General features: G+C 41.4%; 1 protein-coding gene across 2 annotated transcripts in view; it reads right to left on the reverse strand.

The window, feature by feature from the left end:
- The window catches only part of FREM3 (FRAS1 related extracellular matrix 3), an 83176-nt gene that overhangs the window by 29768 nt on the left and 37516 nt on the right, over positions 1-15892 (reverse strand). For both annotated transcript variants that reach the window (XM_083456971.1, XM_083456972.1), the window contains exons 5-6: positions 15483-15608; positions 6939-7190 (exon numbers count right to left, since the gene is read on the reverse strand). In XM_083456971.1, coding sequence (XP_083313097.1) covers positions 6939-7190; positions 15483-15608 — 378 coding nt within the window. The remainder of the gene's footprint in view (positions 1-6938; positions 7191-15482; positions 15609-15892) is intronic.

Here is a 15892-nt window from a genome sequence, read left to right on the forward strand (position 1 = left end):
GCTCCCTAACTTTAAAAACCAATGCCATGCTATATATACCAATAGCAAACACATTCTCCAAGTGTGAACCTTCATGCAGCTGAAACATCATCACCCACACGCAAGAGGAAGGTATCATGAGGGTCTAAAGTTTGAAGTACAAAAAAATTGTTTGAACAAAAATCTTAAAGGGGTGGGGGGAGATTGCAGCTCATTCCTCACAGGGCTTCAGTTCCCAGCAACCTTAACAAATTATGGTTCCCCTGTTTCAGGGGTGTGAGAGCTAAATGTATGGTGTGTGCATGCAGCCATTTCTCACTTCTGTGTTGATCCCCATAAGGAGGCATTAGATGCTTGAGAAACAGGATAAATTTTGGGATCTTGGGAGCGACTGCTGCCATTGTTCAGAGCTCCTTTCCCTGCATTCAGCTGCCCTCAATTTGAAACGCATTGAAATGGCATAATAGGATCAGTGGCAATACTGAACAGCCCAGTTTAACAATCCAGCGTTAATAATGGATAGAGATCTCACATCTGAATTTCCATATGATTTCCTACTTAGATGTCAAGGTCTATCAGATCCAAATATACTGTTTTCCTGCCCAGATAGAGCAAAGAAACACGATATTTCAAGCATTTTAATCTTCACTTTAAATTTAGTTTTTATTCCAGGTTGGGTTTTTTTTACCACTTAATATTATCTCTTTCAAGCTCTAATACCAGATTTACAGAAAGGAAATACTATGTATAATTACTTTATTGTTGAGTGAATGACAGATGGGTATCAGATAGTGATCTCTCTGAATTACAGTATTGTCTTCTCTCAGAACAATTTTTTTCTCTCCCTCAGCCACCACTCAGACACCATATGGAAATAATTGCAGTTCTATAGCTTTCTCTCCTTCAATAAACCTTAGAACATTAGTTAGGTGACAACAGCTGAATTTATTTCTCTTTCTGTCGCAGAACTGATACGCCCAGGAAAAAGATCAAGCCATACACAGTTTTGTAGATTTCACTAACATGACGCAGCACAAATATTTTACAGTGGATATTTTAAAAATAATTTTATAAGCAATTACAGTTTTTAAAATATACAAATAATGAAAAGGCAATTTACAGCGACACTTAGCTTCAAGGTCTGGTGCCTTTGTGGGATGGTGCCTGCTTCGCACCATGATCCAATGTGGAACATGGCAGAAGGTGTTTTCCAAGGCCAGAGTGACTCCAAACTGGCCTCACGCTGGTCTGGGAAGTGGATGCTAGCCTGTCCAACATCTGGCCAATCACAGCCAGGCTGGCTGGATGCAGCGCTCTACCCAGGGGGCGGTCCCAACTGAGCCAAAAGGTTTCACTCTAGTCTGTTTCTGGGGTATTTAAACCTGGCCTGCCTCAATAATGAAAAGGTAATTTACAATGTTCATTCATTGTTCCTCCTTGTGCCAGCCAGTTTTTGTCAACCTGGTATCCTCTACTCTCATCAGCCCCCAGCAGCATGGAACCAGGTCAACAAAGGCTGGACTTGACTCTAACACAAAGAAGAAAACTGCGGTGAACTTTGTAAATAATACCTCTAGTGGAATGTATATTTATACTGCTTTAAACACTCTTAAAGTTTATTTTACTGACAATATCTGTGCACAAATCTCATCATAATGGATTTGTAAAATGCCACTGCCACAAAAAAATCTTTGATAAATACTTTATGAGAAATTTCTGTATTTATCTATAAACATTGCCATGAAATACATTTTTCCTTATCCAAAGTTCTGCTCTCTTTTCTAACACCGCCTAATCTGTCAAGATGATAATTATATTCTGTTGTTCAGTTTTCCAACTTAATTATCCAATTTAAATTATTTCCCCTCTGTTTTCAACACTGACATGCAAGACTAATTTGCAGATCACACTAAACTATGTTTAGCAAGATGTGCACAAGCAGGGATTGACCTGCCATGACTTCAGGGCTCATGTCCCCACCCATGCACAGTGAGAAGGAGGACTTTGGCAGTTTTAAGTTTCACTTGTAAAGTTGGCTTGTTGTGTTGTTCAGGTCAGGGATTGTGGTTCACAACAAACAAGCCAGTTTCAGAAACCACGGTTTGAAGTTTTGAAAGTGACCAGAGTTTGTTTCAAGCCAAGATCCCTTGTCCAGATGACATTTCTCCAATTCACTGCATGAGGCTCCAAGGCATGCTGTGACTTCTTCATGTGTCACTAAACCATGGTTTAGAAAGATGTGTAAACTGAGAATGGCAATTAAGTACCAAGGAGAAAGTGGGCAGCCTTACTTCCTCTACAACATAAAGTATCTATATATTTAACTATTAATTTATAACATCTCTATTTTGTAACATTATTATTCAATCTCCAATTGCCCTTTTTTAACAAAAGAAAACAAAAACCTCTTCAGTTTCCAGACTCATTCCTTTGATTACTATATAGCTGGCATAAATCTTATTCCCAATCTTTGCTGTTTTTATGTTTGAAATAACATGCAAGTGGAGGGGAAAAAACTACTTTCTAGTATGAATTATAGTGGCATGAATAGTATGCATAATTAATTTAATCTTCATTTAAGATTTGCCAAACACATGTCATTTCTTAGCTGGAAATGTTGGAACACCTTAGGAAGATGTGCACAACTTGAATACTAATTTGATTTGTCTAATTTTTCATTTATCACTCATTAAAATCTTCTGCCACTATTAATTTTCCCTCCCTCCACTTATCTGCATTTCTAACTAATCTCTCTGTTACTTTGTGTGTGAACAGACTAATCTTCACATCATTTTTTAGTGGTGAAAATGTACCCTTCATGAAGTCCTTTACTTGAAAGATCTATCTAACAACTCTTACCGTAAGTAAAAAAATAATAATCGAAGTTTTCTCCTTTTAAAGAAAATGTGATGTGGGAAAGGTACGATAAGTACAGATAAACCTTTTGCTGCAAGTTTTGGATAATAAAAAGGGCTACTGCTACTCTATGCTTTGATATCCATTTCTGAAATGTTATTACTATATATTTCGGTTACTTCCTATTTCCAAACCTTCTGTAAGTTTTGTAAGTCTTGATATCTTAATTTGTGTTTGGTCTAACACAACACTTAAGCAAATCTTCCTAGTATGCTAGCATACTTTCCATACTTCTAATCCAAATATCATTTCCTAGTTTTGTACCATAACCTTATCCCCTATTCCTTTTCCCATATAAGATTTTTTTGAAGCAGCCTGAAGGTCTCATCTAAATTTTCTTGTTTTAGTTTCAGTTGTTTTTAACCTTTCGTCTTCTATATTGCTTACCTAGTATTTCAACATTTTATCTATAGCAATATGTCCTCAATCCTTGTTAGTCTATTACCAAATTTATTTTCTGTTCCTTCTATTGTCTTCATGCTCCCTCCCCAATGCACTCACGTAGCTCCACACGCCAAAATAAAAGAAGCTTTTTCATTCTCGTCCAACATGGCTCAGAATTGCTGGAGTTTGCCTGCACTCAGAAGATTCCTCTCCAAAGAAAATCCTACATGCCAAATAGTTTTTTTAAAAAGAATACAGTAATCCAGAAAACATTTGTAAGCACTTTTAACAGCCACCTCACTCTAAGCAAAGCACTGAAACCCACAACTGGTCAGCTGAACTACTTACACGCTTAATACTGTGCACAAATGAAACAGAAGACAGACAGCTCTATGCCGAAGTCAGACAAGCAGACTATCCTGACGCCAAATCAAGTTGAGATAAGAAACACACTGCGGAACATTAGTTATTGTGCCCATTAATGTCGTTAGTTTTGAGACAAGTACACAGCATGGGAAGCTGCTTCATCCGTTGTTGCCAAGTGGACTTTTCAGGAAGTCAAGGAAACCCTGGCCTTCAAAGTCTGGGAAAGAAAGTAATTCTCTTCTTTTCACAATGGCTTAATTCCCTCTTTATTCTGCTTTCCTGTTAAGCAAAATAGGATAAAGAAGCAGGGATGCAATGCAAGTGGAAAATATAATGGCCTTTGGACAAGTTCTGTCTAGTTAAAAGGCCATTATGGCTTGATTAACTCCACTCACTGGGGATTTCTCTGGCCCATTCTCTTCCTTTCTCCGCTGAGGAAACAAAAATATTGTCTTTCAGCCTATTTGTTTGCTAGTATCTGTCCCAAGTCCTTGAATTTCTGGAGAGTATGCAATCAGCATTTGATCAAAAAGTTGTTTTCTAGTTTGAATTAACACCAGAATGTCATTTAAAACCAAGTGGTAGGTTTTGATATTTGCACAGAGAAAGTCGGCCTCAAAATATTTATTGTTCAAGGAAGTTAAGTGCCCATCATTTAATGGGCACTGCTGAGAGTCTCGGGGGGATGAGGAGAACTGATGTATACTCACACCTATTAAAAGAATAAATGCACTGTTCCTGATCTTACACATTAGATATTACACAAAGCCTGCTCAGAGTGTTGATAATGAAAAGGGATTAACTTGTTGTTTTGTAAAAACCTGAATTTAAAAGCCTTCTTTCATAACGAGAACCAGTGTATTCTTACAAAATCCTTTTACAAACCTCTGGCATTATGGCACACTGACCAACTTTTTATAATAATAATAATAAATATAATAAATTTTATTTATATCCCGCCCTCCCCAGCCGAAGCCGGGCTCAGGGCGGCTAACAACAATCAAATAATCCAACATTCTAAAAACATTTCATTATAAAAATTAATTAAAATCAAATTGATGGCAACCATTAAGCAAAATTCTGTGCAGATTGGCAGAGGAGGGAGTCAGGCTGCACCCTGACCAAAGGCCTGGTGGAACAGCTCTGTCTTGCAGGCCCTGCGGAAAGATGTCAGGTCCCGCAGGGCCCTAGTCTCTTGTGACAGAGCGTTCCACCAGATTGGAGCCGCAGCCGAGAAAGCGCTGGCTCTAGTTGAGGCCAGCCTAACCTCTCTGTGGCCTGGGACCTTCAGGATGTTTTTATTTGCAGACCGTAAGTTCCTCTGTGGGACATACTAGGAGAGGCGGTCCCGTAGGTACGAGGGTCCTAGGCCGTATAGGGCTTTAAAGGTTAAAACCAGCACCTTAAACCTGATCCTGTACTCCACCGGGAGCCAGTGCAGCTGGTATAGTACCAGATGAATGTGATCTCGCAGTGAAGACCCCATAAGGAGTCTCGCTGCGGCATTCTGCACCCGCTGGAATTTCTGGGTCAGTCTCAAGGGCAGCACCACGTAGAGCGAGTTACAATAATCCAGTCTGGAGGTGACCGTCGCGTGGATCACAGTGGCTAGGTCAGGGCGAGAGAGATAAGGAGCCAACTGCTTAGCTTGGCGGAGATGAAAAAATGCCGCCTTTGTTATAGCTGTAATCTGCGTCTCCATAGAGAGGGAGGTATCGAAGATTACACCCAAACTCTTAACGGACGGTGCTGGCACTAATTGCACCCCCGCAAGAGATGGGAGTTGCCCCCTCAATCCCATATCGTCCCGTCCCAGCCAGAGGACCTCTGTCTTCGAAAGATTTAACTTCAACCGGCTCCCACGTAAGCATCCAGCCACAGCTTCCAGACATCTGGTCAGTGTCTCTGGGGCCGAGTCAGGATGGCCATCCATCAACATCAACAGATAGAGTTGGGTGTCATTGGCATACTGATGGCAACCCAGCCCAAAACTCCGGACAAGCTGGGCGAGGGGGCGCATAAAGATGTTAAAAAGCATCGGGGAGAGTATCGCACCCTGCGGCACTCCACACACCAAGGAGTGGCGGGATGACAACTCCCCCCCAAGCGCCACCCTCTGTCCCCGACCAGAGAGAAACGAGCGCAGCCATTGAAGGACTGTGCCCTGGATCCCCACGTCGGCAAGGCGGTGGTCCAGGAGTTCGTGATCGACCATGTCAAAGGCTGCTGACAGGTCTAGAAGAATCAGCAGCCCCGACCCACCTCGATCCAGCTGCCTGCGGAGATCATCTGTTAGGGCAACCAGAGCCATCTCGGTCCCATGACCAGCGCGGAAGCATAAATTTGCATTTTTAATTGACACTGCACAGACATGAACGTACCTCTCATCTTTTAAAACACGCATCAGCTCGGGGTTCATATGACTTATTGTGTTTGATTCAGGGTTCCTCCCATGCTGGGATCAAGCAGAAGCCTCTGCTGAAGAAAGGAGGGAGGAGGCGACTGCCATTAATTCCTCCCTCCTCTTGCACTATCTACAAACAACTTTTCAGGGGCCACAAGTCATTGCATGGGGAAGGAGGAGTTAGCAAAAGTTGTGTCCCCCCCCACCCCCGCTTTCTGCCACTCACAGAACCCTAAAGCCAACCAATTGTAAATTGTGTCTCAGACAGGAGTTGTCTGGAAATTTCATTTTGTAATAGGAAAAGAAAAGGATTCTTATAACTTGATCTTCAATGCAGCTGCTTTGAAGTAAGTAGAATATAGAAATGATGAAGGGTGCTTACTTCCATAAATGTGTGCATCTGCAACATTACAGAAATCCAAATTAAAAAGCAAAAAGTCCTGGGAACATATTGTTATCATTGGGTTGGATTCAGTCGAGAATGGGAACTGAAATCATGACTATCATTTCACGCTGCTTCCAATAAGGCCTTAGGTTCAACTCACAATCCAGATCTAACCCATTTTGTTTCCATAGAATATAACATATAGAACATATAATTCTATCTAAAATGCGGAATTTTCTAAGTGGAATGTTTAGAACTTATAATAATGCTTTTTTAAAGTCCATTATTAACTTAAGAAGTAGTAGCTACTACATTTTTACCATAACCTACTTCTAAGAGGAAGCAAGGGGATATTCAGGAACAAGGAACAGCTTACTGAAATACTTGACTAGGGCCTCAATCTTGATCACAATATATCTAGCTAAAATAAGAAAAACGTGAAAAATGCATTTCATACCATAAAGTTTGATGAAGCAGGTCTCTGATGTGGACCTTTCTACTCACCATCATCTCTGTCAGCTAAAATGGTTACTTTGGTGCTGGGGAATTCCGTTCCAATTTGTCCGCCCATTGGCATACTTAATGTGACGTTGAAAGTTTCATCTTCCTCATAAAGCGAATCATCAATAATGATGACACGGCAGGTTTCCTCCGTCTCATCCTTGTCAAAGCGAATGAGGCTAGTATGGTCTTCAGGACGAGAAATATAGTCTGAGTAAGACAAGACAGTGGAGGGAATTGTGCCTGTGGCAGATCCTAAAAAAAGGGGGTGGCAAAGGAGTGAAAAGCATTAGAATGATGAGAACAATAACTCTGAGCAGCAGAATATTAAATTATCCTTTCCCTTCAAACTCCAATCTTCATTTTTTTCTAAAAAATAAAAACCCCACCAGTTATGAGCCTAAAAAACCATCATTCTCTCTGCTTAACAATATGAATGACGTGATAATGATTTTCTGTAACATGCCAGTTTCCTGTTCTCCACAGCTATGGTTCATCTCACAAGCAACCTCATTTGCTGCTTTCTGGGATCACGTGATGGTAAGAAACCATTCGAAGTTTCCTGTGACTCGGCAAGCTTATCAACACTGTCCAGACAACTTGTGGGGCAGGCCAGCGGCTGCCATGGACTGGGAATGGGGAGGAGCTTCTCACGAGCTCTTGTGAGGGCAACTACAGATCATGTGGCTCACTGGGCTCTCACAAAGGAGCAGGGTGGTGGAAACCTTTGAAAGGACCAGCCACCACCCTTCTCATCTTTGTTCCTTCTATCCTTGGGCAGAGGTAAACTTGGGATTTCCTGCATTTTCAAACTGTGGAGCCTTTCCCATAGTTTTACCACTTTCCTTGCTCTTGACAAACAATCTTTGCAGGAAAATATGGCTACAGTAGATGCCTGGTCTCATGGAATTAACCAAAAGAAGAGCTCTTAATCACAGAAGGGTTTCTCTGTTCTTCTTTGGGTTTCCAAACATTCATCAGGTGACAGTCAGTTTTTCCTCTGCAACTATGAATGCTGAAATTCTTACAACTCAAACATGTTCTTTTCCAAGTTAGAAATTACACTCACTGAATTACAGGCAGGATCAGTCACAAGGATGAAATTTGCAATAGGGAAAGCAGTCAAATTCAGCACTAGTTACCATTTATCTTTTAAGGTATGCATTAAATTTGCTATGAACACCTCTCCCCACCGGAAAATGTGGCTGTGTGTAGCACAGTACTGTGTAACAAAATCAATCTGTGTATGAGATCAACTGTAGTTTTTCACTAAAAGGTTCATAGTTTGAACAACATAAATTATTTTCTCGTCACTGCTTGCTGTATGTCTTAATATCTTCAAATTAATAGCCACAATAGCAAATGAACTGGCTTCACCGAAATTATAATTATCTTGCGGAAAGATATATTAGTCTTTGAAATACTTTTTTACATGCACCACTGCTCTACCAAGTCACATTATACTTACCATCAGTGAAGCCGCAGAGGTACAAATCAAAGGTGTTTGTGTATACTATTATATACCGTACACATTTCAACTTTCCCCTGAAGCAGCCACATGTAGCAAGATTCAAACATTGTTGTAATAGAATTAAATTCATTGTAAAAGCTATAAATCTGTGTGTCTGGTACACAATGTAGTACCTTGATAAGAAAAAAAACCCAACCCCCCTCCCCCCATCATACTTCTAAAGCACATAGAAATGTGTTTTAAATGTATGATATGTAGACAGCCAAAGACAAAAATCTAGAGGGTTTTCACAAGCCATTTAAGACTCAATTCAAAAAGAGTCAAATCCTCTTTAAAACCAATTTGGAATATTTGAATATTTGCTTTCAAAATCATATTCTGTTAAATGATTCTTCTGCTGAAGGGGTCCAAGGGCCCCTTCTAACATTCGGAAGGTGGCAAACAAGACAGTCACCTCAATCCAGCATGATGGGCTGGGACAGTCCTGCTCCCCTCACCGCCAGTTGCCTGCATCACTGCTGCTTAAAAAGGTAAAGGTACCCCTGCCCGTACGGGCCAGTCTTGACAGACTCTAGGGTTGTGCGCCCATCTCACTTAAGAGGCCGGGGGCCAGCGCTGTCCGAAGACACTTCCGGGTCACGTGGCCAGCGTGGCATCGCTGCTCTGGCAAACCAGAGCCGCACACGGAAATGCCGTTTACCTTCCCGCTAATAAGCGGTCCCTATTTATCTACTTGCACCTGAGATTGCTTTCGAACTGCTAGGTTGGCAGGCGCTGGGACCGAACAATGGGAGCGCACCCCGCCGCAGGGATTCGAACCGCCGACCTTTTGATCGGCAAGCCCTAGGCGCTGAGGCTTTAACCCACAGCGCCACCCGCGTCCCTTTTCACTGCTGCATACTGGGATGAAATGGGGGAGCAGGGAGGCAGTGGTGAGGCTGGGATGGTGCAAATGCACTAGTAGGAGACAACTGGCTCTGTTGGTGCATTTCCAACACAGAGACCTCCCTGGCCTTCCTCTATCCCAGTATGCAGCAGCAACACAGGTGACACAGGTAAGCCCTGCTGCCCCACCCTGGGGCCTGCTACTGAGGATATCCTCTCTGAGCAGTAGGGCCTCAACTTATGGAACACCCTGCACAGAAATATTTGCTTGGTACTGCATCTTATATTTTAGGTGCCAAACCAAAACCGTTTTACTCTGCTGGAAATTTATTAGGATGGCTGCTTTGCTGTTATCTCATCACTTTTTCAGTTTTAAGCTGATAAGTTTAAGTTTTCAGCTTGATATTTTATTGACTACAGTATTGGTATTTAGTTTTTCCACTCAGTAAGAGGGATAAAAGTTATTTTAATATATCTTTCACAATTTGCTTAAAATAAAATGTATTTCAGAACATTAAAGATGCTCGTTTCTGAAATTTGAAATGTTAATACTTTAAATATATATTTCCAGTACATGCAATATTCCTGAATTATAGTTTGAGCCCTGTACAAAGAGACTGATATTCAAATCTCAAACTGCAGTGTTTATATCATACCCAAAATAGAGGATTGGTCAAATAAGGTTATCATACATGCTCAAGTGACATGATATGCTCAAGTGAAGCCATTCTATAGCCTGTTTGAAGATAGAGTGTGTTGTGCTGTCAAAAGTGGGTCTTTGGGGCTTTTGACTCATTTTACTTAGGAACTGAGAGTATAGAGCAACAATTAGGATCACTGCACAAATGTGTGGTAGCAAAATGCTTAGTTTTGCTAAAGCCAGAGAATGTTGGCAGCTTACAAGGCTGCAAAATTCCAAGCCACCCTTGAAGATTTTCCGTGCGCCAGTAAACAACAAAAGGTGGAGTATGGGAAGAGCAAATGGCATTAAGGCTCTGTAATAACTCACTGATTAAATAACATATGACCTTTGAATTCTTGACTTTCAAAAAGATTCCTGCAAGGCACTAAGGTTATTGTTTTAAAAAGAAAGAAAGAAAAAAAAAGGGGGGGGGCTATAGCAGTCAAACCAAGACCGGCAACACAGAAGCAAAAGACTTAAAAAAAGAAAACTTTGGGAATCCCAAATGCAGGGAACCCAGTATTTCACATCCATTTTCATGCTCCCAGACCATGCAGGATGTGGCTCTCCCGAGCTGATCAGCTGGTAGATGACTTCCTTGGTAGAAAAAAATAGAGCCTCATCATTAATGAGGGTCAACAAACTACATGTGATGTTGGAAATGGATGAATGCATTATTATTGTAAAAGCTATTTATGGGTGTCTGCTCATCTGTTTGTTTAACAGGCTGTTAGACCACTCTTTAGGCAAAGCATGCCCCTCATGCAGTTTAAAACTGCATACAATACAAATCCACAAAAATTCAAAAATAAAATACTGTATCCAATAAAATCACTTAAAATAGCCATTTCCATCCAAGCTGCATAAACTAGCATACTATAGAGTAAAAGGAAAAGTAAGCCTCATAGGTCTAAAAGACAACATCCAATTTACAGACCTTAAGTAGCCCTCAAGGGTCATGATAAAAAAAGCATATATCCTAAAGGCCCATTTAATTATTATTTTTTTTTTGCCGGGGGGGGGGAGTCTTGCCTGCTCTCACTTGGATTTGAATTCCATTATTTGGGGAGCACCACTGAAAAGGCTCAATTTCATTACACACCAACCTAATTGTAATTTGAAGGCAGGCATCCCAACAAGGCTGCAGAAGCACATCTTAAGGTATGGACAGCATGATATGGCTGAAGGTGGTTCTTAAGGTAAGCTGGTCCTAAACCATTTAGGGCTTTAATGGTCTTCATCTGCACTTTGATTTGGCCTGAAAACGTACTGACAACTGGCACAGCTGGCTCAGTACTTGTGTAACATACTCTGCCTGCTCTGCTCAAACCAGAAGGCAAGTGGCAGAATTCTCCACTAGCCAAAATTTCCAAACTATCTTCATAGGTGGCCTGACATACAATGCGTAACAGAAGTATAGCCTGGAAGTCACTGGAGCACTTACAACAGAAGCAAGATTCAACATCTCCAGATAGGGTCACGGCTGGCATACAGTTGAAGATGGCAGAAAGCACCCCTAGCTGCTACCTGCACTTCCCCAGTTAGCACCATGTCCGAAATCACACCCAAGCTGTGAAGCTGGACTTTCAGGGAAAGTGCAAACCCACCTCAGACCAAGTAAACACCTCCAGCCTTGTGCAATAGAATGTTCTCCTCATCTCTCTTCCCTCTAAATCTGTTATGGGGGCTGCTCCAACCCTCTGGAGAAAATCCGGTGATTGGGAGGGACAACATGTGTGATGGCAGGAGATAATTACCTTGCATAAGCTGAATCCATTCTGCTTTTGGAATCAATGCCACTCACAGTATTTGGGCAGGGTGGGCACATGTGTGGAAATCATGGAAGAACATTCTATCATTTGAGCTCCCGCTTGGAATCTGAAGTGGCAGAGCCAAGATACAAGTTTCTAACCTCACTTACAAGTAGCCAACATCACTTCTGCCATATACGAAAACCCTGGGTGACAAAGGCATCTCAGGTGTACTCTCTCACAGACTCATTTTTATTTATTTTTAATTAGAAGCTCCCCTGCGCTACGTGAGAAGCTGTCTCCTCTCAAGTGTCATGAGGCAGTTTCCAGTGGGGTACAAGGGAATTAAATGCACCACTGTGACACAGACTTCAAATGCTTCTTACACTGACAATGAGGGGAGAAACTTCAAGCCTCATTATAGATGTGACATAAATAGAATTCTGTTATAATAATAAAAGAAACATTTGCTTTTCTCTGAGCTCCAATGGAAGGTGCTCCACCTGGTCTCCCCTACCCACCCTGCCTCCGTTGGCTCACTGTAAGAGAATGTGGCCATAAGCAAATCCTAATCTAGAAGTTAGCCCTTATCTTTGGTGTGGGGGCCGGGGAGCCGCCTCATATAAACTAAGATACTTTCCCTACAATCTGTTGAAGAGCAGCACGTACTTAAAAAAATTCTCATTCCTCAACCACCCTCATTCCCAAATCTTATGTGGAGGCATAATTTTTATCTTTTGCATTTGGGGAGCACAAAATGTTGGGCAAGAAATGGCTGGAATGTAAAGAAGAATGGTTATCTCTAGAAAGGGCAAATATACAAAGAAAGGAATTTATCTGAAGCAGTGGGTTTTCTTTTCAATTAAAAAAGAATTTAGACTAAGGCACTTAAAAGCCAAATATTTTGTTGTTGCTGATATTAGCTCTGTCCTGTTGGTTTTATCATGTACTGTTGTTTTATGCTATATTTGGGTTTCATGCTTTTAACTTTTATGCAAGTTGTTCCACTGTTAGAAAACCAAATAACTTTCATTATTAGACAGTATATATAGAAAATAGATTAATAAAAAAACTGGGTTGTATTGCCTCCAACAAAGTCATCTTGTTAGTGCAAAGGCTTCCACTTTCAGACTCCTGTCCTTGCACCTCCCCCTACATCTGCTCTGGAGGGCTGGGGCACCCAAACAACAGATTCGGGGGGGGGGAGGGTGCTCAGTGGAAGGAGGGAGAAGGGAGATTCCATTGCACAAGCAGAAGTCCTTGCATGAATGGAACAGCTCTGTTGAATACAGCCCCACAGATAGTACAGCCCAGTGCCCGTTTGCTCAGACATAAACGCAGATTACTTCTAAGCACATGAGTTTAGGCGTACTTGGAATTAAGTGCCATTGACTCAAGTGCAACTTCTCTAGTTTGAACTGGTCTCAAAGTCCCAGTTACAAATTCTTAAATGGGTCATCCTGATATTTATAGAGAAGTAATGCAAGCTCAATATACACAGCATATAAAAAGATCCACTCCTTTTTTGACTGCATTCCTTTCACAGAATCCATAATTGGTGCTGGGCGGGGGTGGGGTGGGGTAGGGACGGGACTGCAGAAGCCTTCCGATATGTTTCGGAAGGGTCTTTTTAAAAATTATTTTTATTGGTTTTTTACATATATTTCCATACATAACATCTAATACAGAAAAGTAAATAAAACATTTGGCTGCATAAGCCTGTGACTTCCTTCCTCCCCAACTGATGGCTTTCAAACCTATTCTCTAAATACTGCATTCTCCTATATATATATAAATATAAATATTAAATTAGCTATAATTAATAAGTAGTAGTTTTAACCTTACAAAACTTCTTGTAGCCCTTCGGAAGGGTCTTGACCCAACAAAGAGCTGTCCAGACCTTCAAGTTCCTCTCACGGTGACCATTTAGAAATCTACTGTGCTTTTCAAGAGAAATTGCAACATAAAAAGGAGACCTCCAGTGCAATCCTGTCTGTCTACTCATAAGTAAGCCTCACTGAGTTTAACAGGATTTACTCGCTAAGTGTGCATACGACTGCAGCCTGCATGACCTGCTATCAATCAGCAAGCTTACACTCTCAGCACTATCTCTATAAAGGCCACCAAGCAACCCCAGCATATAAGTCTGCAATGGCAAAGCAATCTAATCTCTGTAAAAAGTGGCTATGGACCTGTTTTTTTAAATGCTTTCATCTTCCTATTACATCCCACAGCTGTGCTAGCATACTTAACATCTGAAACTGACCAACAGCTGTCATGCATCACCGAAAAAACTTGACTAGCTGTCTAACCCATGGGGCATAAATCTTTCAGCACGTGCACCATGCAAAAGGGAGTGCTTCCTAATAAGGAAACTAGGAATTAAAAAAAAAATCACCTAGCATATATTTTCCACCAGCTCTCCCACAAAGATATGAATAAGCGGAACAAAAAAAGCCCAAAACGAATATCCAAAGAATATTATACTTGAACACCCAGCATAAGTTTCTGCATATATTTTATATCACTTGTACTTAGCATGTAGCAGTTCACTTTCAAAATAATTATTTTATAAGTCATTTTACAACTACATGAGTAGCTGAGACCATGACCAAACTATTATCTCCGCAGTAAATCCCACGGAGTTCTGTGGGCCTTAAGCAAGTGCAGGACTGCAGTTTGAGTGAAATATACAGATAATTGGATTTGATATCCCGCTTTATCACTCCCCTAAGAAGTCTCAAAGCGGCTAACAATCTCCTTTCCCTTCCTCCCCCAAAACAAACACTCTGTGAGGTGAGTGGGGCTGAGAGACTTCAGAGAAGTGTGACTGGCCCAAGGTCACCCAGCAGCTGCATGTGGAGGAGCGGTGAAGCGAACCTGGTTCACCAGATTACAAGTCTATCGCTCTTAACCACTACGCCACACTGGCTCCCTTTTTTCTTTAAATTCTTGTGGGAATAAATTCTTGTAGGAATTTATTTTTTATTAAATTATTATCCCACCTTTCCTCATAAAGGAGTCCAGGGCTGCAATAACAAGTAGTAAAACATTTTTTAAAAAGATATTTGATCTGAATATTTTAAGGAAACCTGAAACCTAATGTATTTACCTAATATTGCCACATAAATTATCTCATTAGGTATCTGATACTATGTTTTTGTTATGATCCGATTAACTTGTTCGCCATCAAAGGATGCTTAGAGCTTATACACAAAAGGAAAAAAAGGGGAATAGGTTTAGTTGGTTTAACTGGATCGCATTTCCTAGCAAATGAAAATAAAATAATATTTTAGAGCAAATCTTCCCAGTCACTTAATGTATGTTTGTATCTGCTTTAACTATATTCCAGGATGAATATATGTGATACATTTTTGAACATGCCACGCATATTGCAAATTCTGCTGTATGATGCAAATACGTCACAAGTCTTTCCTAGGCTATAGAGGCACTACGACAATCAGGGGCAGTGTGTCATGTTTCACTGCCTGAGGCAAAATGGGAGTGTGCCGCTATGCCGCCCCACACTGCCAAAGCGTCCCTTACCTATGGTGGCGATTTCCAGAAAGATCTAATGAGATCTTTTGGCACCTCTGCAGATGCCGCTTCTCCACCAGTTATGGAGGTGCTGTGGAGCCCACAGGGGCACTGCCTATTTAGCTTCTGCTGCCTGAGGCAACTGCTTCACCTTGCCTTATGGGCAGGCCACCCCCTGAAAACCGCTAACAGCAGGCCTAATGTAGCAAGGAACACCTTACCTTGATGTGTGGAACAAATGACCATTAATTCATGGCTGGCATCTCCAGATCTCCTGACAGGAATTAGCAGCTCACCAATATCTTCTTCTATTCTATACTCTGGCCCAGGAATGTACACGGTAGATTCTGGAAAAGGGTGGAATGGGGGAGAGAGAGAGAGATCAAATAAATACTAAGTAACATAATTTAAGGTAGATGGCATTTCTGTCTATACTAGGTGGTATTTAATTGTATTCTTATGCAAATAGTATACCTGAAGGAGCGTCTCCACCCCCATCGTCCAGCTGAGGTCCAGCTTAGAGGGCCTTCTGGTGGTTCCTTCATTGTGAGAAGTGAGGTTACAGGGAACAAGGCAGAGGGCCTTCTCTGTAGTGGCGACTGCCCTGTGGAACCCCCTCTTACCAGATGTC

The sequence above is a fragment of the Podarcis tiliguerta genome (assembly GCF_965153285.1).
Source record: "Podarcis tiliguerta genome assembly, chromosome: 9".
Lineage (NCBI taxonomy): Eukaryota > Metazoa > Chordata > Lepidosauria > Squamata > Lacertidae > Podarcis > Podarcis tiliguerta.